Source organism: Xyrauchen texanus, chromosome 5 (assembly GCF_025860055.1).
Source record: "Xyrauchen texanus isolate HMW12.3.18 chromosome 5, RBS_HiC_50CHRs, whole genome shotgun sequence".
NCBI classification, from domain to species: domain Eukaryota; kingdom Metazoa; phylum Chordata; class Actinopteri; order Cypriniformes; family Catostomidae; genus Xyrauchen; species Xyrauchen texanus.
Window position 1 is genome coordinate 14,399,917 of NC_068280.1, and position 22,511 is coordinate 14,422,427.

At 36.3% G+C, this 22,511-nt stretch overlaps 2 protein-coding genes across 2 annotated transcripts; one reads left to right on the forward strand and one right to left on the reverse strand.

The window, feature by feature from the left end:
• The first annotated feature begins 312 nt into the window (after positions 1–312).
• On the forward strand, positions 313–12,281 carry tmem134 (transmembrane protein 134). Its single transcript, XM_052126920.1, has 8 exons — positions 313–499; positions 2,686–2,939; positions 3,030–3,097; positions 6,839–6,925; positions 7,275–7,351; positions 8,432–8,476; positions 9,141–9,194; positions 9,720–12,281. Exons 2-8 carry the CDS (start codon positions 2,730–2,732, stop codon positions 9,800–9,802), a joined length of 624 nt encoding a protein of 207 aa, XP_051982880.1. The 5' UTR covers positions 313–499; positions 2,686–2,729; the 3' UTR covers positions 9,803–12,281.
• Positions 12,282–12,477: 196 nt separating this feature from the next.
• Positions 12,478–21,043, reverse strand: LOC127643957 (interferon regulatory factor 2-like). The gene is made up of 9 exons (XM_052126910.1): positions 20,831–21,043; positions 20,192–20,285; positions 19,877–19,976; positions 18,330–18,506; positions 18,089–18,123; positions 17,898–18,000; positions 17,468–17,632; positions 17,315–17,358; positions 12,478–13,705 (listed from the first exon to the last, which is right to left on the reverse strand). Exons 2-9 carry the CDS (start codon positions 20,276–20,278, stop codon positions 13,388–13,390), a joined length of 1,029 nt encoding a protein of 342 aa, XP_051982870.1. The 5' UTR covers positions 20,279–20,285; positions 20,831–21,043; the 3' UTR covers positions 12,478–13,387.
• Between the last annotated feature and the right edge of the window lie 1,468 nt (positions 21,044–22,511).

The following is a 22,511-nucleotide window of genomic DNA, read 5'->3' on the forward strand; positions in this document are numbered from 1 at the left end:
GTATTTCTATTTGTCAGGTGGTAAAGTAGTAATTCAAAAGAAGAACAATGAATGTTGCATGAATTAATTACAATCATGTATATGTGTAAGGTAGACAAGAAAGCTTTGCTTAGAAAAATAGAGGGTTCAATATTTATAATAATAAAAATATACAATTAAACAAAGATAATTATAAATATATACATTACATGTATTATACATATCTTAATAACTACACTTCCAAATCCAGAATTTTGTTGTGGAGAATGACCAGCACGATAAGCCTCCAGTCCTCTAGGAGTCGCTGTAGATCAGCCGTTACACGCACCGGTTTAGTCTCGACTCACAAAAACAGAAGCAGCTGTAACTAGCAAAGTTTAGGTTAAAGTTTTCTCCGTTGAACGCGGCAAGATTATAATAAACCTAAACATATTAACGAACGTTGAATCCCCTGGAATTTATAGGAGGATCATGATAGAAAGATATCTACGTAACTGATGAAAATCACGGTTATTCGACAGTGAGTAGAAGATTCTTCCTTTGTAATGTTGCTGTATTGTGGGTGTTGATAACGGATGATCGGCTCTTTGATGTTTACACAGATTGATCACTCCTAAATTGCTCTGTCGTGTATTAGTGTTCAATTACAGTGTTATTGCACAAGTGGTTTTGAGATTAGAAGAATGTTAAAATAAAAATAAAAACGCACAAAACGATATTTTCCTTTGTTAAATAAGACTTGAAAAATTGCCTGCATGACACGAATTTAAGAAATATATGCTTAATACACGTGAGGACCTTTCCTGTAAATTGTATGGTGGGGTTGCAAAAATTCTGCTGTTAAGAACAAGCGGAAGCGCAATAAGTTTTCCATGGAAAGTCACATGCTTCCCCATGGCAACTGTTCTGTCACACTGGGGGATTTATTGCGTTTATGAATTGCGTTTATGAATTGACAGGCGCATGGGAAATCGGGATTAAAGGAATATTCCAGGTTCAACATAAATTAATCTTAATGAACTCTTTCATAATGTGGCATAATATTGATTACCACTAAAAAATTATCTTGACTCGTTTCACATTTTCTTAAAAAATAAATCAGGGTTCCAGTGAGGCTCTTACTATGGAAGTAATTGGGCCAAACCGTAAACGTTAACACTCACTGTTTCAAAAGTATTGTCACAAAACGTAAACAATTCGCATAACATGATTTTAGTGTGTCAAAGTCGCTTGCTTACCTTTTCTGTGTAAAGTTATATCAAATTGTACAACTTCGTTGCCATGACGGCGTAACGACATAAACCCTAAAACAACTATAAAAATTACGATTTAAACAACTTAATAGAGTTTTAACAGAATTAATGTAAATGCTTTTATAAAATAAGCTTCACATTTCTGTGTTTAAACTCTCCAAAAATTGGCCCCATTCACTTCTATAGTAGGCCTAAGTGACTTTTTTATTTATTTATTTATTTTTTTAAGAAAAGGAGAAACGAGTCTAGATGAATTTTTGTGGTAATCTACATTATGCCTTAAATGCTGTCGATTGAGTTTAACTTGTATTGAACCCGCAATTTTACTTTAAGGAGTGACTAGGAGTGCCACTTAAAAATTAAATAAAAGAAATCTGATATTTATGTAGGCCTATTGATTCAAACAAATTAAGAAAGAAAAAAATACATTTGGCAAAAAGGACGAAGAAAAGCAGTCGGCAAATGCTTTTCAAAAGTACTATATTTACTTACATTTTAAAACATGTATTTAAAAAACATAAATTAATTATTTTAAATAATAATTACAAATAGTTTCATTATTTTATTTATTATTAAGTGGCACTCCTAGTCCTCTTTATAATCTGATAAATGTTAAATTCTGGTCAAATCCAACCAAATAATGTCCGTTGGTTAAGCTAAGTAGAAATGAGTACTGTCCATGTGAGAACAATAAAATTGTTTGTTTAGCAAATCCGAGGTTGCTTTGTACCTGCTTTATTTTTATGGAGAAAACTGTTTTTCCTTGCTGTGCTTACTCATAAACATATCAACTGATGTTCCTTCTCTATTTTGACCAATCACTTACAAACATACACCAAAGTGTGCAGGTTTAAAAGAAGGGAATGTGGGGGCCTGGCTGGCTCAGCGAGTATTTATGCTGACTATCACCCCTGGAGTCGTGAGTGACTCCAGCCAGGTCTCCTAAGCCATCAAAATGGCCTGATTGCGAGGGAGGGTAGAATCACATGGAGTAACCTCCACATGGTCGCGATTAATGGTTCTCGCTCTCAATGGGACGTGTGGTAATTTGTGTGTGGATCGCGGAGAGTAGCATGAACCTTCACATGTCTCTGCGGTGTCATACACAACGAGCCATGTGATAAGATGCATGGATTGAGTGTCTCAGAAGTGGAGGCAACTGAGACTTGTCCTCTACCACCCGGATTGAGGTGAGTAACCGCGCCACCACGAGGACCTACTAAGTAGTGTGAATTGTGAAATGCAATTAAAAAGAAAAAAGTAGGGAATGTAGTCTGCTGTTGCATACTTGTCTCCTAGTAGTTTGATGGGAGAAATTGGTAAGTAAAGTGATTCAGAGGGGAAAATGTACATTTAATTACCCTGCGTTGCAAGGGATTTTGCATGGCAGCCAGTTTGCTATACTTCCCTAGCAGATCAAAAAACTAAACTGAAATGTTTGTTAACTTCACAGTGCTTGCCAGTTAACATCCAGTCGACGTCTGAGGTCCTGTAGCTATGGGGACACAGTTCACAATTGATGATGCATTCGTCCTGGATGGGGAGGAGGTGGAAGTTGTGGTGCCTGGAGAGAATGTGGATGAGTGGAAGGGGAGAGAGAAAGATGGCGGTGCAGAGATGACGTTTGGACCGCTCTCTTTTACCAAAACACAATGTCATCCTTCTGGTTCCGCTGGTACTCCTGAACACAGTAATCTGAAATATCAGGTCAGGTGTTTGTATTGCGCAACAAGTGTGTTTCATTTTCTGAGTCTTTTTCAGGTAATCTGACTAAATTTATTTTGTGGTTACCTACAGAACCTGGAAAATGAAGATGGTTTAGGTGGCACTGTGAACTCTTCTTTCAATAACTTCTTCAAAATCAGGTTTGGCAGATTCTCTGTGTGTACACTTTTACTTTGAGCATTCTCATGCAGGTTAACCCTCTGGGATCTGAGGGTGTTTTGGGCCCTGGAGAAGTTTTGACATGCCTTGACATTTGTGCTTTTTTTTTTAGCTAAAAACACATTAATGGCTAAAGTCTAAAGTGATAACACTGTATTCAGCACAAACTGGGCTACAATAATATGTGAGCAACATGTGTGTACATGTTTGTATTTTGGATAAAATAATGTTTATGCATGGTTTTTGAAAAAACAAATGTTTTAAGTCATTGAAATAAGGTCATATAACACATACATTTGTCCACAGTACTTTTAAGAACTGGATCTTGTAGCCTAGAGTTTTTGCTACAAAATGATGTGAAAACCATCCTGATCACTCATTCATACAATACAATATAGTACTTTAACTTTTGTAAGACACTTTTAGTGGTAGTAAGGTCATATGCGAGGAGGCGTGAACTATCACGAATATGGATGTATTTCACACATGAGGAGACAAAATACCCCTCCCCTGGGCCTATCAATGAGGAATGTGACAGAAAGAGAATGAATGTGAGGAGACTTGATCAAAATCAAATTTTCTTTACATAGACATAAAGACTTTACTTAATTTTAGACCTACACTACCATTTAAAAGTTTTAGAAGAAGTCTGTTCTGCTCACCAAGACTGCATTTATTTAATCCAAAATACAGTAAAAACAGGGATATTTTGAACTATTTCTACAATTTCAAAGAACAGTTTTCTTTTGGATAAATTGTAAAATGCAATTTGTGATCAAAGCTGAATTTTCAGCATCATTACTGCAGTCTTCAGTGTCACATGATCCTTCAGAAATCATTATAAGATGGTGATTTTCTAATATGGGCATAATTAAAGTGCATTTTACTCATTTAACCTGAACACATATTTGCAAGTACACACTTTGTTGATGATAATGAGGCAGCATAAACACTAGTTAAAATATTATATATCATGTATTTATATCATACAGCATACAATTTAAATACCTGCTTTAGCCGAAAACAACATTTACATGTAAATAAAACTTGCTTATTAGGACATATTTCAAATTTCAATACACTGAATCCTGGCTGGCAAGTCTGGAAAAAGTCCCACTAGTAAAATATGTACATGTTTATATAAAATAGCATGTCAACTAATGAAAACTAAATTACTTTCTTGTCATTAGCGTATGAATAGCGCGCTCTGCTGGTGGGTGTGATCACATTAGAGATAAATTTGTTGAGGCAGGAAAATTGTACATCGCTTTGTTTCATACAGATTACATTGCAGGAGAATATTTGTTTTAAATACGAATAGTTTTATTTAAAAGTAGACATTTTAAGCTTTCTTTAGACATATGTTTCATGTTTGTAAGTTAAATATTCACGGAGTTTCAGTTCATTTTTGCAACGTGTTTCAGATATATGCTCGCAAACCCAGAGACTGCTTACAGCTCACCCTTTTTATTTTCTTTATTTTACAAAAGCACAAGGTTTTGTTGTTGTTGTGAGTGTACACAAATAAAAGTAGACCCTTTATAGTCTCTAATGATGTCTTACACTTATCTGTATGCCCCAAAATGACAGAGAATTTCATGTTGTTTCCTGCTTTAATTACCAAAAAATCCAGCAGGACGCACACAGCATGGGTGATGGTAAAGCATTTAACTCACATTTGTAAGGAGCTGTATCCACTAAAGTTTCATTAGTTGCTACATTCTTTATTATTTACAATGGTTTTGTCAAACCAGCAACACAGAAAGGTAACTCCACCACGTATGACAAGCCGTAAGCTCTGAGTGCATGAAGCATCCAACATTCCCGAATCCGTTTTGACGGTTGAAGAAGTGCGTCATCTGGGTACTCGAGGTCCACTTGTTTTTGTTGTATTTTCAGTGTAAACATACTACTCACACTAAAAAATTACGTAGAATAGTACAGAAGTGTGCGGTTTGGGATGCACCTCTTGTCACAGTGCTCAACATTAACACTTGTGTAGGACTATCCCAAAAAAAAAATAACAAAGAAATGTACAAATGTCTGATTCAACAACCAAAAATGTATTTGCACTATAAAATGCTGCATGTACAATTTGAATCAACATAGCTGCACTAATACTTGCTAATTGTCAGCCACCATATTTTTTGTGAGAAATGGCAGATTTTGCAAAAATGCCACCAAAATTCCCAGTTTGGGGAAAAAGAAATTCCCCTGTAATAATTTCTTTGTGCTTTGTATTTGTAATATCTACTTTAGAAAATTATATTCAAGGCCTAATTATGTTATTATTCAGATGGAGAATTTATATGGTTAGAAAAAAAGTACTTCCTCTTAAAGGGGGAAAAAAACCTTCTAAGTATGTTACTTTTTTTATGTCAAAATACATTCTACTATCTCAGTTTATTGTTATTAACAACTATAATTTAGCCATTCATGGGTTTATATAAACTAAACGTATAAACACTGAGCCTCCTATCAAACTATTAAACACCATCAAAACATTGATGATTATATTTTGAGTGGCCCGTTCAGCTCCCCTCATCCCTTTCTAGTTCAACCTATAGCGCAAATTTGTGGCATGGCTACTTGTATTAAGCTGTTCAGCCGGAGAATATGAACATCCATGGCAGACAAGTACAGAGGAAAAGAAAGTTAGCTTTGCCAAAATTTGAAGACTTGCTAAAAGACACAGAACATAGCCAACACACTTACAAGGGTCTTTTAGGGAATTTTTGGGTTTCGATGGAGACGCCGAACTTGCAGAGTTGTCAACAAATTCGAGCTCGAAAGATAATCGGAATATGTATCATTATGCTTACAAGCTAACATAAGGACCATCCTACCTCATGTGCTGGATCCTCCACAGACTCAGCTACCGTTCAATCCAGCGATGTTATCGTATGACCAAATTCATCTGCCACGCTTTCTGTCTGGTGTGTAAAAGTTATAGTGGTCTTGTTTATTAGTATGGCCTATTTGTTCATGGGAAATCAGAGTGTGAAAGGGTGTGAGGAGTGTTGGCAAAAGTTATTTTAAAACATACTTTATACTCGATTCAGTTTGGTGCCACTTGTAGCACTGAAAAACACACTACACCTTCAATTTCTGACACCAATGGCAGACTATACATGCACTATAGTGTGATCACGAAACAACAGTCATCGTTTTACTCCAAGTAGCCTAATGCTAACTATGATGTGCTGCCAGCCATGTTAAGATGCCTCCAGCATGTTTTGCCACAATTTTTCATCATATAACTAAAAGTGGCCTATTGGCAAACAACGATTCTGTTTTGCCACAATATTTCATCATATAACTAAAAGTGGCCAATTGGCAAACAACGATTCCATTGGCTGACTAAACAAGTAAAATATCAGTTTTGCTTTTTTTTCCCAATTTTGAATGCCCAATTCACAATGTGCTCTAAATCCTCATGGTGGCGTACTGACTCCAGCCAGGTCTCCTAAGCAGCCAAATTGGCCCGGTTACTAGGGAGGGTAGAGTCACATGGGGTAACCTCCTCTTGGTTGCTATAATGTGGTTCTCGCTCTCGGAGGGGTGCATGGTGTCAGCATACCCTGGATTCAAACTCGTGACTCCAGGGGTGGTAGTTAGCGTCTTTACTCGCTGAGCTACCCAGGCCACCAGGTTTGCTTTTTTGAAGAACAATAACTTGAAAAAGCTAGATGTAAAGCTCTAGTTGTGTGTTTGTGTTCCAGTGATCCTGCTACTTTGTCCTACTGCAGCTCTCAGTGGTCATTCAGCACACTCAGCTCAGTCACTCAGCTGTCTGCCCATTGCTGCGGGTAATGCACAAACACACACTCACATACAAATTTACTTGGTTATCTAGGACAAACTGTAGACTTCTGTTGTTTTATATAAAGCTAATTGCCCTTATAAGAAAACTTTTGCATTTAAAAAAAAAAGTCCCTAATGGGAGGATTTGTCAGATTTAGCTAACTTCAGGGGAAACATGTGTCCCTAAACTATATCTATGCACATACTCACAAATAGTCATTAATGAAAAAACTAAACGTTTTTGTTTGTATTGGATTGGACTGATTATTTTGAACTGACATCACTGTGATCCTGTTTATGAATGTAGTGTCTTCTTTTCATGCACTCACTCTGTTGTTTGTTGGTTGTTCTCAGGTGGACTTCTCACCCGCTAGTGAAGAAGAACAGACGAGTCATTCTTGCCTCATTCCTCCTCTTAATCACTGGAGTTGGTAAGACTTTCATACCTTTGTCATGTGTTTCTTTATCACAAGAAGTACAACAGATCTCCAGGGGCCAGTTGCACCAGCTATATGTAAGTTACAACTTAGCCTAGTTATGGTGTAAATGGGCACTAAGTCACAATTTAAGCATTACTAAATATTTGAGCGTTGCACCACTAAACTTAGGTAGAACGTAACCCTACGTATAAACTAAATATTTATGGAAGACTTCGACCAGGAGTAATGCTTGGAATAAAAAAAGATTAATTTAATGACATCAATTTAATGACATGTTGTGCGTGACAGTCTTCAATCCTTTCGAAATATATGATGATGTTGACATTTACACTCGTCATTTACGAGACAGAAAAGAAAAAAAAAAGAAACTTTCAAACGGTGCAGATTTCAGGGTGTGTTGCCCGGTGTCAAGTTTCAACACATTCAAAATTTATATAGAATATTAAAATGAATAAATGGCTATTTTTCCAGCCTGTTGTATTAGTTTTTATTTATCACCCCTTAATTATTTTAGATACAGTTCCTATATATTGTTATTTACACAGGGCAAATATACCATTTATGAAATCTACTTTTATTAGTAGACTACTTTTACTGCCAGGTATGTGAGCAAACAAGGTTTGAACAACAACCTTAACAAGATCAAATTGGAATTCACGGCTTTTTAATACTTCTATGTACAAATATCAAAGCTGTTTATTGGATAAATACAAGTAAACGTCATATTATGCAACTACAAATAACTTTACGGAGAGATTACGACCTAATAGTTAAGTGTTGCCTTAAGAACAGGTGGTGCAACCAAATTAAGAACTGACTTAGCTGCAAATTGTGTTACAAAAGCCCTTAATGTGAGCTTTACATCCCAACTTATGTGAGAACTTTCATACTGCTGGTGCAACCCTACCCTGATTGGGGGGAAAGTGTTTGGGACTGTTTGTGTCTGACTCTGTCACTGCCTGTGTTTATACTGCAGTCAACTCTCATATTGAGCACATGTGGTAAATTAAAGTGTGATTGTCAGCTGCTTAGTAAATGTGTCATCTCTTTCCTATCTTTCTCTCCTATCAGCTCTGATCTTTACAGGCATTGTCATACAGTTAAACCCACACGCAGGTAAGATCGGTCATGTTGGCACTGACTGCAAATACTGATGAAAGTTTGATAAACATGCGCAACATCTTGCTCGGCTGGACTGCTTTAGCATGCACTCAATGAGCACTTTATTATGAACACTATGGTCCTAATAAAGTGCCCTACTTGGTCTTCTGCTGTTGTAGCCCATCCACCTCAGGTTTTGACATGTTTTTTTTTTTTTTGTTGTGCATTCTAAGATTCTATTCTGCTCACTACAATTGTACAGAGTAGTTATCTGAGCATTCCTGTCAGCTTGGACCAGTCTGGCCATTCTCCGTTGACCTCTCTCATCAACAAGGCATTTCCATCTGCAGAAATGCCACTCACTCTAGAGACTGTTGTGTGTCAAAATCTAAGGAGATCAGCAGTCACAGAAACACTCAAACTAGCCCATCTGGCACCAACAATCATGCCATGGTCGAAATCACTGCGATCAAATTTTCCCCCATTCTAATGGTTGATGTGAACTTTAACTGAAGCTCCTGACCCATATATGCATGATTTTATGCATTTTACTGCTGTCACAGGATTGGCTGATTAGATAAACACATGAATAATTGGTGTACAGGTGAACCTAATAAAGTATCATTCATGCTAATTTTGTCCATTAGAACTATGTAACACATTTCTTTTATTTTTACAGGTGTTTCAAGTGCAATTTTCTTTGTTCCAGGATTTCTTCTCTTCATTCCTGGTGGTAAGATCTGAATTTGCTAATAACCTTTTATAAAGTATTTTATAATGTTTGACACTCTACTGTTCAGCACTGGAATTTGGGCCTGACATACTACATGAAAGTTTAATGAATTATGATGTTAAAGCCGCAGTATGTAATCCCAGCTTAATATGCAGATACAACTATAATTAAGCCATTCATAGGTTAATTTTCTTGAAAAATGTCTCTATGGCGCTATACAAATTCCTGTTTGTTTTATGAGACCCATTTAGAGCAGGATTATCTCTTTGTTTGACTACCGGCAGTATGAAGGCACATACAGAAAACTGTTTTGAAAACAATGTTTATTTTTGCGATTCCATTTGGTGGCACTAGAAATTACATACTTTAGTTGATACATACTGCTTCAACTTTGTAATTCAGCTATGAGGGGATGTTCATGCAGAGAGAAAATGACTGCAGTGTAGACCAGCATTGTTGACAGAAAGAATCATCTCATAATTAAAAATAAATAATTAAATTCCTTCTTGTTTTTTTTCCCCACAGTATATCATGTGATCTATATAAGCTGTGCAGTTAGGGGGCGAAGAGGATTCAAGTTGTTCTATTTGCCATACTTTGAGAAGTAAACCATTTGTCTGTACATCATCCAGACTGGTGATCTGGATTGTCTCTGCCCACCATTTCATGTGCTCTAAAATATATTTAGTTACAAAACCCCAAAAAATGAAGTATGGGAAAGATAATTTTTACAATCTCACTTTCTATGGTTTTCTAAACAATTTAACAGCCAATCTATACCTACATCTAAGCATAACCTCATCTGCAAATAAAACTAACAGCAGAGTTTAAACTTTGATTTAGAATGTCAAGAGCTACAATATACAATTGTACTTCAATATTAGAAAGCACAGGCTCTGTCCATACGATTTTAGAGGTTGTTTGCTCAAGACTGTATATTGATAGACACAATTTATTTTAGCTGTACTACACTGTATTGTATGTTCTCAATTCAGTGAAACATGTCTGAATCAGTACTTGGAGTTCAAAAAGGAGCCTTGTAATAAGCCTGTGTTACATATGTAAAATGTTCTTTTATAAATAGTGCACCATTAATAACATGAAATTGTACACCACCGACCTTGTAAAAGTGCAGGGAAAAAACTCAGACAAAACAAATGAGTCAAAAGAATGAAAATATAAACTGAGAAAACCAATACAATGTGCCATTTAGGTCACCACATGCACACATACGGCCCACATTTTAAAACATTTTAAACACCTTCTCTCTTGTACAATCATGTTACATGCGTCAACCAAAGTGATTTGTATTGCCACTGTGCGTCATTCATCATTTTATCTTGTACCACTACTTACACTTTGAACCACTGTTTTAGTGTACATCCAACAATTGAGTGTTAAGATTTTTTTCTTGTGTGATTATGTACATTTGTAATAATGTTGACACTACAATAAAACTTGTTTTATATTTACTTTTAAACCTCAGTGCTGCATTTGTTCATTATCCACATTGGTGACACATACGGTGTACAAGCACTTCTGAAATACTTGTACAATCTGTTACATCAAACAAGATCCTTTCAGAACACAAATGAAAACTGACAAGTTAACAAATGATTGTAATTAGTTGAGTATTTCTATTTAAGTATTTCCAGTCCTATTGATATTAGAGAACTGATCCCAAAGTAGCAGTAAAAATATCACTATGACCGCATTTACATGCACATTCTTGCACCGGTTATCCTTGATTAGCTTATCAGTGTTAGATGGTAAATTACGTAAAAATAAACCGATCGACTGGAATTGTAGATATTTGCCATTACCCAGATTTCGTATTTAATGTAAACAACTTTACCGGGGTTTTTACTGGCCTATCCAATGTCTGCAAGAGTTGCACACATGCCTTTTCACAGCATGATGTCAAAAGCAGAGAATAAATATTTAAAATCTTGTGTAATCGAGGCTTCCTTGCTTTGTTAGAACTTTTAAATAAACTGATTTTTGGGAGGTATTGGTGTGCAGGTAAACAGGCTCTATGTGTCAAGATTCAATAATTCTATTAGTGTATAAAAAAAACAAAAAACATTAATACATAAAACACTCATAACAAAAAGTTATTCCATACTGATGTGACAATAGAGCTGTTTTGTTTGTAGTCCATATTCATGGAAGATAATTGGCAATTTCGAGCTACGGGTTCCCTCAGTGCATTTTTATAATAGTAGTTTTCGATTTATGAGTAATGTTTGTGGTTAATATTACTTGAATGGATTTTCATGTTTTGTTTTACACATAGGCATACTGCGTACTTAATGTAAAACAAAATGTGAAAGTCTCTTCCAAGTAATGTTAATCAGAGACCTTATTTCACAAATAAAATGAAAATGTATATTCTAAAAACCCATTATAAATTCAAGAAGGTGAAATAGCCTTAAGGTTTGGCCCACAAATTGACGTCATTACTGAACAGCTCTATATCATATGAAAATAATAGAGCTGTCAGAATGAAAGTGTTAACTCGTTCGATTAAAGTTTAACGCATCAATTAAACGCGATTAATGCATTTACTGTTAATACAGCCTAAATACACATTTATGCGGAACCTTAGTAATGTGTCCGCCCAGAGTCATTACACTGACACACATGCCACAGCACCAGAGCCCATCTACCAATGGGAGCCTAAAAGCTTAGCATAAAATAGCATAATGCTGTGGACCCATAGACATTTTATGGGTGAAACGGTCTTAACATGCTAGTTGACCATTAAGCGCTCTCCTATGATTGAGCCGTGGAGGTTATCTCAGAAAAATAAAAGGATCCCTTCAACGCTTCACTGTCAGTGATAAAAATTATAAAGATTGCAGCTCTTAACACTACTTTGATGTACCAACCAAGCCCAGATTGGACATCAAGAAATCAAGTATTTTTCAGCCTATGTAAGACTATGTATGAATTACCACAGAAGCACACCAAATCTTAACTATCAACAAAAATCAGAATGAGACATTTATATTTGCAGCCCTTTTCATGGCGAGTTCAATCCACGATGCTGGCGTTCATGCTCTAAAGCAAATCATAAAAGCAGCTTCACGATTGCTGGCAAATTAATATTGTGCAGGATGAGAGTTCAAGAGATTTAATGCCCATTGAAATGAATATGCAACCTATGTGTGGAGCAGTTTTTCCAAATAGCCGAAATCCCACTTAGACTTTGGGAAATGTGTAATGTTACTTGTATTGGTGCTATTTTAGTGCATTGTTTTTATATAGTGGAAGGCTTTGTTTGAAAAATGTTAATACAGCATTATATTGCTACATATGGTTTTGTTTTCTACCCTAAGGTGGAAATAATAAAAGTTTGAGAAGTACTGACAAGTATATATAGTGTCAAATTTCAGCATTTTTTAAATCTGTGATTAACTACAAAAAGTTATACGATTAATTGCGATTCAAAAAATGTAAATCGACTGACAGCACTAAAAAATAAACAAGCAAAGCTTGAGTATTTCAATCAAAAACTTTATCAAAACTGTGCTGAAGTCTATAGAAAAACATTATTGCATATCTTCCTTAAAAAAATCCCTTGCTATTGTACTTTTTAATTCCATTTGTGATTGTGCTGTTAAATCTGCTGTCAGGCACATCATGTCAATGAATATTAAACGTATTGGTCATTCTACACTTAACATATACTCAATAGCTTACATTGATATTAAGTTCTGTGATCAAAGTTGCACAGGTCACGTTCCATCTGTGAGGTAGTTCAAGTTACCAATCATAAGATAATGAGGTAGTGCTCTGCAATATAAAATTTTCAGATTTACTCTCACACAAACACGGGCCACTAAAAGAGGCAAATCTAACACCGGTTTAACTTTTAAAGGGTTAGTTTGCCCCAAAATTAAATTTCTGTTGTCATTTAGTCATCCTCATGTCATTCCAAGACCTAATTCTAAAGTTAAAATAAAGTTTTAAAGAATGTTGATTCTGCTTTATTTGGTGTCGGAGGCTGTCAGACCCTAAACTTTCTGTCTAGCATCTCATTTTGTGTTTCATGGAAGAAGAAAAAAATCATATGGGTTTGGAACAACACAAGTTAGTAAATGATGACTTTTAAGTGAACTATCCCTTTAAACTTCTGGGGTAGGGCATCTTATCAGCTCAATAGCAGCACACTGAATTTCAAGTCTACATTATAAAGCTTTTCGTGACGTAATGGAGAGATCCATAACATTCGCTATCGCTCTTGCCTGAGAAGTTCGGCTGCTGGTGAGCTCTGGTGTGGGGGCAGGGCTTGAGAGTCGCACATTGGTGTGATTTTGGAAACCAAGCAACAAGGGAAACCATGGAGCAGTGTCATAGCTTATTAGGGGTGAGTCTTCTCTGCAGCTGGTCACTCTGAAATTAGTTTTCTCTGATGTGAAAAAGGAGGATTGAGCTGAAGTTGGGATCCGTAACACAGATCCACATGATGATCTCTCTGAAGCATTTAAGGACAAGTCCTGTGGTAGCTGCCGGGGGAAAGTTAAAAACACACACAAATTTGCTTTTAAGTAATATATACACATATGTGACAGGGCGGAGGGCGGGGCTGGGTCGTGATTATACACACCAGGTCCCGCTCTCTCACAATATATCTACACACATACAGGGTTGGGAGGGTTAATTTTTAAATGTATTCCACTACAGATTACATGCTGTAAATATAATTTATGTATTCAGTTAATTACTCAAGGCCAGTAACATATTCTAATAATTGGGATTACTTCTTCAGCACTGGTAGATTTTTTTCCACTTACATTTACATTACATTTATGCATTTGGCAGACGCTTTTATCCAAAGCGACTTACAGTGCACTTATTACAGGGACAATCCCCCCGGAGCAACCTGGAGTTAAGTGCCTTGCTCAAGGGCCCAACAGTGGCATCTTGGTGGTGCTGGGGCTTGAACCCCCGACCTTCTGGTCAGTAACCCTGAGCCTCAACCACTGAGCCACCACTGCCCCCAAAGTCACTTGCTTTGACTATAAAAACTCTGCCAGTACAGTAAGACAAAAGACATTATCTGAAAAAACTAAATACTTTATGTAGTGCTGTTTCTAAAACAAGATCAATCAAATTGATCTTGTTTTAAGATTTAATTTTTTTTACAGGAAAACAAAAACATTAGCATAAAGACTATGATTTTTGCCCTAATATCAAAGGTCTTACTAGAAAAAAGAAACTATGATCCAACGTGAATTGTCTTGATAAACAAATTGATCGTGCCTGGTAATTTTAGCATTTTAGCTTAACGTAAAGCTGATAATTTACACAAGGTTTATTTCTATTCCTTCTGCTCCAAACTGCTCGTATGAATTTAACACATCATAAGAAAGTGTTTCACCGCTGTTCAAATGCACTTTGGATCGCATCATTTATATGTATAAATGTTTTCCATCTGAAAGGACTAAATATCAAATTAAACAAATGGCAATAAAATGCAAAGTAATCTCTTCAAAAATTCTAATTACCAATGATTTAAATTGTAAATGTAGTGGAACTTATATTTTGTATTTTAAATACAAAACATGTATTGTGTTACTCCCCAACCCTTATATATATATACATAAAAACATAAACATAACAACAGTGCTTTGATGACAGCAGGTATGTTTCCATTGTTTACCATACACTACCAGTCTAAAAAGTGTTTGAGAATGTGGAGAGCTGTAAACTTGGTAAAGATTGGGTACTTTGAATAAGCTTCCATCCTTCAATTTATGTTATTTCATAGTTGTGATGACTTTATTACTATTTTTCACATTTTATATTAATAAAGTAGGGATTTCCTGAAACCATTTTTTAGATACAGCGTATGAATACCAACACGATAAGTTTTTTTTTTTTATATTGCAGATTTCAACTTCAATACTGTGAGAATGATGATTTGAGGACAGCATGTTTAAGTTTCAGCAAATGTTACTCAGAAGATATAATCAAAAAGCTGTCATAAATTATAAACAAATTCCCAAAAATTATATTATATATTTCTTTTTAAATATTCGCTAAATAAAAACCAAGAGAGCTGTTGTTTTTCCAACAAAGGCCATCTCGTTTAAACTAAGCAAATTGTATTGCAACAAATTGTCTGACACATTGTATACCGCTGCCTACAGAGGATGCATCCTACCACGCGAAAGCCTTGGAAACAATACAGAAAATATCACACAAGCAAGAGTGCTGTATGTCCAGCATTTAGCATGGAAGATTGCGAGTGTGATAGAAGATATAAGATGTCTTTTTTTCGAAGGCTTTTTTATTGACGGTAAAAACAAGATATAATTTTAATTTGACAAGGAATTAGTTTTTGACAAAAATTTACATTCCCTGCAGGGGAGAGTGCTTTAACATGAACTGCAGCAGTGCTCATTGCCTCATATCATTAACAAGACGAACTATGTATTAAATGTAGGACTCAAACTCACTCAGACTGCAGATAATTTATTTTCCATGCAACACTTTTTATTAGATCTATGCATGTTGTAGCAAATGAATCATATAGAACAGTGAAAATCGCTCACAGAAACTTCAGCTTCTCTTTATTTCCTGCACTCGACTACAGTATCTCACAGGTGAAGGATGACGTGAGCTCCACTGACACCCTCTTCACTCTTATTGGTTGTCGGTCCCAAAAGTTATTCCTCATTTGCATAAAGTTAAACTTTTCTCAGCTTTCTCAAGTCACTGGACATGCCCACATCTAGTCGCCAGAGGTCGCTGCCGCTTGTGTCCTGGGAAGTCACAAGCTCTCATTGAAAATGAATGAGATCAAGTCGCTTTGTCGCTTGAAGTCAAAGACCATGTTTACACCTGGTATTACGATGCGTCTTGGCTGATCCGATCACATGTGAGACACATAATATTTTCACCTGGTCACTTAAATATCTCCTGTGACCACTTGTGATCGGATTTGGAGGGTAGGGTCTCGGTTTCTCTGTTAGTTTGTTACTGCATGATTAAAAAGTGCAACAAATTCAGAAAAGGCACAGAAAAAGGCACGAAAAACGCTGCCCTGTTTCTCCCAGATGCAGTTGAAATTTAATCTAAGCACAAACGCAACATCGTCAAGCAGAATTATCCATTATTTTAGTGGATTACCTGTATACGAGGAGCTTCAGATATTCGTGCTTTTGTCATTTGTGTTGATATCAAACACACTGAAAGTCAGTGAAGCTCTTGTAACTATGCATGTATCCACTTTAAATGTTCAGTTCGGATGATTATTTCTTTTTAAGCCGCACATAACCGGCAAAGTTTAAACTCTTGTTTTTGTGCACCGAATGTTCATACAATGTCAATCACATGTCAGAAGTTATCGGTTTTTGGTATCGAAGCAATTGTAGGAGTACAAAAAGAGCCCCTCCCCCAAGGGGGAGCCTTCATTTTCAGCAAAACAAAGCGTAATGCAGCAGCACACCGGCAAGGAGACCAGAGGCTGTTCCTTTTGACTGGATGGAAATGGAGGAGGTCTTCAATCAGTATGCAGAATAAACTGCTTATTTGTGGAAACAGCTCATCACCTAATAAATTAACCTTATGTCCATCATGTCCAAGAGAAGCCACTAACAATTATCGCGACACAGGACACGAAGATGCGGTGTAGGTGACGTTGTTGAGTTTGCAGGTTAGTGTATGAAACAGGTGCAACTGCACAAATTGAGCGATTAGACATTATGCAATTTCTCTATATGTAGGCTATATGAAATATATACAACGTATCTTCCAGACATGGATAAATGATCTACGCACATTCACAGAAACAATTGTTTTGAATTTTATAATGCATCATGTTGTTCGCCAGACCTGTCCGGTGTGCAACCCCTTTTTGCCCTCTCTTATGGTAGAGCTGCTTATGTTGGTATCTAATTACATCACACCCAATATTGGAACATTCCTATAATAAAAAAATGAGTAGGTGTGTCCAAACTTTTGACTGGTAGTGTACAGTGTTTATTTTACTATCTGCTACAAATATTATTTCTGAATATCCAAGTGCCTAAATTGTATAAAGTAATACATAGAACAGTGACACCCTGACAATGTGATATACTTTAAATGGTTCCTTTGAAATTACGTACCTGTACCAAGTCTTCCTCGCTGTATGTGCTCTCTGAGTCGCTCTCTGTTGAGGTTAGTTAGTGATATTAAAATCCATGATGATATGCAGTTGAATTTGTGGCAAACAATAATATGTAATTATTAATAAGTCATTATACAAGAAAGACTCTTACCACTGTGGGATGAAACATGGGAGACCTGGATGGGGCAAGACACTTTAGAGGAGCTAACTGCAGGCTCATCTGAATCTGTTGCCACCTCAACAACTGCACACACTTCAGGTAGTTCACCTACAGCCTCCTCTCTCTCAGGTAACATGGATTTAGGGTGCTCCTGCTCTGTGTTAATGAAAGTGCAAGCAGTAGAACTATTCAGGGACATCTTTAGATATAAAAATGTTATCCATAAGATATACATTTCAAGATAACATCTTTCTACTAAAATAAATTCTGTTGCATCCAGCATTGTTAAATTAAAGACTAAAGACCTTTAGTGGAAAACCACCTATATAGATAAATAATTGCATTCTCAAATGATGTTCCCCATTACTGCTCTGATACTTTATCAAAGTGTAGTAGAACAAATGAAGGATTGTATATTTACCAGCAAATAATACGGTGCTGTCTGGCATAGTTTCTTCATTTACTTCTTCGTTCATCGTTTTGAGTTTTCTGGGAATGCCTGCTTTCCGTTTCTGAAAATCTTGCTAAAGAAATGAGCATAAGTGTGAGATAATTTGCTATATTTAAATATAATGTGCCATTTTGCTTGACTGTATAATCATGTGTTCTTACTTTTACTCTTTGCTCCAGATCCTTCTTTTTCTTCCCTACAAAATGAGGAAACATATATTTAAGCGGACCTTAAAACACCATCATTAGATAGATCTGAAAAATAAAATGGTCTAAATCCAGCACTGATGGTCTTGAATACTGTCCTTGACAGAAGGTGTAGCTGCCATAAGTTCCAACATAAATAAGTGTAAGATGAACCTAGCCAAAAATGTTATTCCCATGTAATGATAACTGAACTTACCTTTCTTAACAGCCTTTTCAGATGCTGAAAGCATCCTGTACATTCTGAAGGCATTGTTTCCTTTCTTCATGCTTTTGTCCTTCACCTCCTCAATGTCTGGTAGAGAATTCATAGCACACCGAAAGTTTGCCTTCCATGTTTTAGGGTCTGGTTTGTTAATACCAGGACGGTATTTTCCTGTGTGAGACACATTTGTGTAACTATTTAACCAATGAAAACAGTACAACTATCACCCCAGAAATGCACTAAATCTGTTTGCAAAAGCAGAATCAATGTAAATGTATAAGGGAGCCCGGCTGTTGTCTTAAGTAATACTACAAAAGTCCTGTCAGTTGCAAAGACTGCAGGTTGTATATGTAAAGTAGTAAACATGATCATTGATCATAAACAAGAGACAACAGCAGGATTTTCATCAAACTATTTAATGAGCATTTTTAATTTGCGCACAAGAAATCCTTAATGGAAACATGCGAATAAACTCTCAAAATTTGCTTAAAATGTTATGCACTAGGAGTTTTTTTTAGGGTTTTGCTTTAGTTAAAATCCACATTAAGGTGATGGAAACAGTTTATTCACAAAACGATGACGTTTTTTGATCATTCATGCATGTGTTACAGAGCTGTTCAGCTTGTAGTCAAAAACCCGGAAGAGAATTCGCTATGGGTTACCTCTGGATTTTCCTATGGGTTTTTATAATGGGGTTTTTAAACTTACAAGTTATATAAGGTCTGCAGTAAAAATTACTTGATGATACATGGATGCTTTGTTCACTTTCATACTTCAAATGGGAATTTTGAAGACATATTTAATTACATAAAAAAACAAAAAAACAGAATCTTCAAAATTCACATTTGAGATATGAAGTAGAGTGTGTTTTTGAGTGTCACGAGAGTGTAATTTATGTTGTAGAACAAAATGTCCAGTCTTATTTTACTCATAACTCCAAAAAGACCCATTATAAAAAACCCATAGTAAAATCCAGAAGGAACATGGCGAATTAGACTTCCGGGTTCGCCTAAAAAAAATTGTCACGGGTTAACAGCTCTATAGTGTGTGACAGCTTGATGTGACGGTCCAAACCTTGGCACCCTGACACGCAATACCTGAAACATAGCCCTTTACATTCTGAAGTGTTTATCCCAAAGCAAGGAAGTCATTCAGCTGATCCATCACTTACATTATGCATTTTATATCCAAAGCAACTTACAGAGAACCTTATTACAGGGACAATCCCCCTGGAGCAACCTGGAGTTAAGTGCCTCGCTCAAGGACACAATGGTGGTGGCTGTGGGGATCGAACCGACAACCTTCTGCTTAACAGTTTTGTGCTTTAGCCCACTACGCCGCCGCCGCCACCACCACCACTACTACTACTACTACTACTACTACTACTCCTCCTCCTCCTCCACTACGTCATGACAAGGCAGCTCACTCAAGATAATGTGCATGACGTAATGGATGGAAGCAGGCAATTTTTTGAAATGCGCTTCAATAATGTGAAATATATTGATGGAAACCCTGTGAATGAGCAACAGCTCTGTTAATACCTGTGTGAATGGCCCAGTTCTTAAATAAAGGTGCATTCTTTTCCAAATCCCATCCATGTCTGGCTGCATGCATCCATGGTATTTGAAATATCTTTTTCTCCTGTAAATGGAAAAGTTGAAACAGTGTAATATGGTCAAATCTGTACTCAAAAGAGTCGACTAACATGCCAAGCACACTCAACATTGCAAAATCATTTCTGCAACATATTGGGAAAGACACACATGAGTCAGTCATACATGTTAGACTGAATATGTATATATGTGAAATTAACTTAATGCAATATAAAAACACAAGTATAACAGATATATCCTAACCTCATTAACCCAGTGAAGACCCTGAATCTGCCCACTTCTTATCTGCTGCTCCAACCAGGGGCACATTCTCATTCTGTCCACTGGCATCTTGACACTGAACAGAATAGAAAATACACATATACACTTGGTGTGTGTGTGTGTGTGTGTGTGTGGAAAACAGAGTTGAATAAGACATTAAACATTTCTGAAAATTTCAGGTGCTGTGGTGATTGAACATAAATTACAACATTGGGGGAAGTGAATGACTTTGAAGATTTACTACTCTCAAAAGGGCTCAGTATCATTTTCATTGCAGTAAGAGATTCATAGGCATTGAAAGATCTGGCAACTGCAGACTAGCAATGTATCCATAGATCCATTTAGAGATACTGGCAACGAGGAATGGCACACAGTCTACATTATCTAGACTTGATTCATCTTCACACACTTAAAAAAATGTGTACGAACAATACACAATATCAAGAATTGGTAATTTGACAAATATTATTTAAATGCACGAATCAAAAGAAACAATTAAAGTAAGAGTAAATTGAATTTCAAGTTTCCAGCATGGCTGATATAGAGTATAACAGGCTCGATCTATTTAAGTAGCTTCTACGCCATATTTGCGCGTCTTTTAAAGCCATTTAGGTGTTTTACCTGGACGCGAGGTAAATCAATAATACGCCGAGAAGATCCCCCGATGAGATGTACTTTGTATTCTTGTCCGAAAGCTACGCAGAAAACATCACCGTGGTTTTCAGAATTGTTGTTGTTGTTGTTCTTGTTTTTGTATATCTAATGAAGAACGACACAACGTTTTAACATTATATACGTAACCTTACGTGTAGTTTCGTGTTTATTAGAGAGACGCAGAACGTCACCGCACAGGCGCACACCAGACCGCGGAAGTGAAACAACGACGCGTGTCATTGGTTAACGCCGCATGGAACTTTCGAAACAGCGGGTTCTTTCTGGGTCGTGTCTAGAAGGAATCCCTCACGCATCAACCTCTCGCGCATGCGCACTGTTAATTTAAGTTGATCGCTCGTATCTCAGCATATTAATGATGGAAAGCATTAGAAACTTTAATAATATCAGAATATAACATTATTATTATTTGTAGTAGTAGTTGTAGTTGTAGTTGTATTGTTATCATTATCAAAGAGTGGCTATTTGCTTGTAAATACCTGCCGCATTTGGACTGAAATAGTATGGTGGAAACAAACAAATGAAAGACAAACTACTTGTTTATTTTCTCTGTAATGGCTTAGTGTGATAATATGGTGTGAATTAGCTTTTTTTATTATGTGAATGACGTGGGTTCCAAACCTCCTTTTTGACCCAGTTTTCTCCATCCTGTTTCATGTCTCCAATCTTAATATTTTTCTTTAATACTACTTATATGAACGATAAGTGATAAGTTTGTGTTGGGTGTCTGTGGGACTCTAAATATACACACTGCAGTGATGCCCTGTGTTAGGTTTTAATTAGAGGTGCAAATATACTGTTTTCAAACACTGTTTGCATTTTGTGCAAAGATGTTGCTATTTACACTTAGTGCAAATAGCCTCTGCATATTATTATTATAAAGAAATCATGTTGGCTTCTTGAAATCACATATAGAATGCCATGTTTCTTGGATACAGTTATATTTTGTCATAAGTTAATGTTAAGGCACATACTACTTTAAATCTTAGATTATGTTATTGTGACTTCATTGAAATTATTAGTAATTAATTAATTAAAAAGTGTTTGTGTTGACAACAAAGATGTTTTGCATCTTACGTTCCTTTTCAGTCTAATCGCAAAGAAAAATACAAACAAATGTATCCCCACTCAAGACATACAGCCACTGAAGTGGAGATGCAATCTTTGTTTATTAAATTACAAAGTTGCATCTGAGTGGATAAGAACCAATGACTGTTTATTTAAGGAACGAACTTGTTACCACTTGACCACCCATTCAAACTCTCAACAACTGAGCTGATTAAGTACTTCTCCACTGACCAACAATATCCCATGATCAAAAATTGCACGTTGAGCTAAAGTTATCAAATTTATTATGTGAAATATTTATTTTAGAGCTTGAATTGATCATCAAAACCGACTGCTCATCAGAACAGACCATTTAAAATAATATTTTACGAGCGTTTCTAGTTGACGTGCGACATCAAATTAACGCCGTGTAAGAATCTCGCGAGATTGACGAGACAGGGTTCCCTTACAACAGTGGTTTTCAAACTTTTTCAAGAGGGACCCTTTCTTTTTTAATTTTTTTTTTTTGACGCGACCCATAGGCTTGTGCGCAGAACAAAAAGCACTTTTTTTTAACCACTTT

Bases quoted from the DNA above. Each gene is read 5' to 3' on its own strand.
- LOC127643957 (XM_052126910.1), bottom strand. From the start codon at position 20,278: ATGCCAGTGGACAGAATGAGAATGTGCCCCTGGTTGGAGCAGCAGATA. The intron at 18,507-19,876 runs GTATTAACAGAG...TGTCTCACACAG, and splicing joins GAACTGGGCCATTCACACAG to GAAAATACCGTCCTGGTATT. The intron at 17,359-17,467 runs GTAAGAGTCTTT...TAACCTCAACAG, and splicing joins CCATGTTTCATCCCACAGTG to AGAGCGACTCAGAGAGCACA.
- tmem134 (XM_052126920.1), top strand. From the start codon at position 2,730: ATGGGGACACAGTTCACAATTGATGATGCATTCGTCCTGGATGGGGAG. The intron at 6,926-7,274 runs GTAATGCACAAA...GGTTGTTCTCAG, and splicing joins CTGTCTGCCCATTGCTGCGG to GTGGACTTCTCACCCGCTAG. The intron at 8,477-9,140 runs GTAAGATCGGTC...TTATTTTTACAG, and splicing joins ACAGTTAAACCCACACGCAG to GTGTTTCAAGTGCAATTTTC.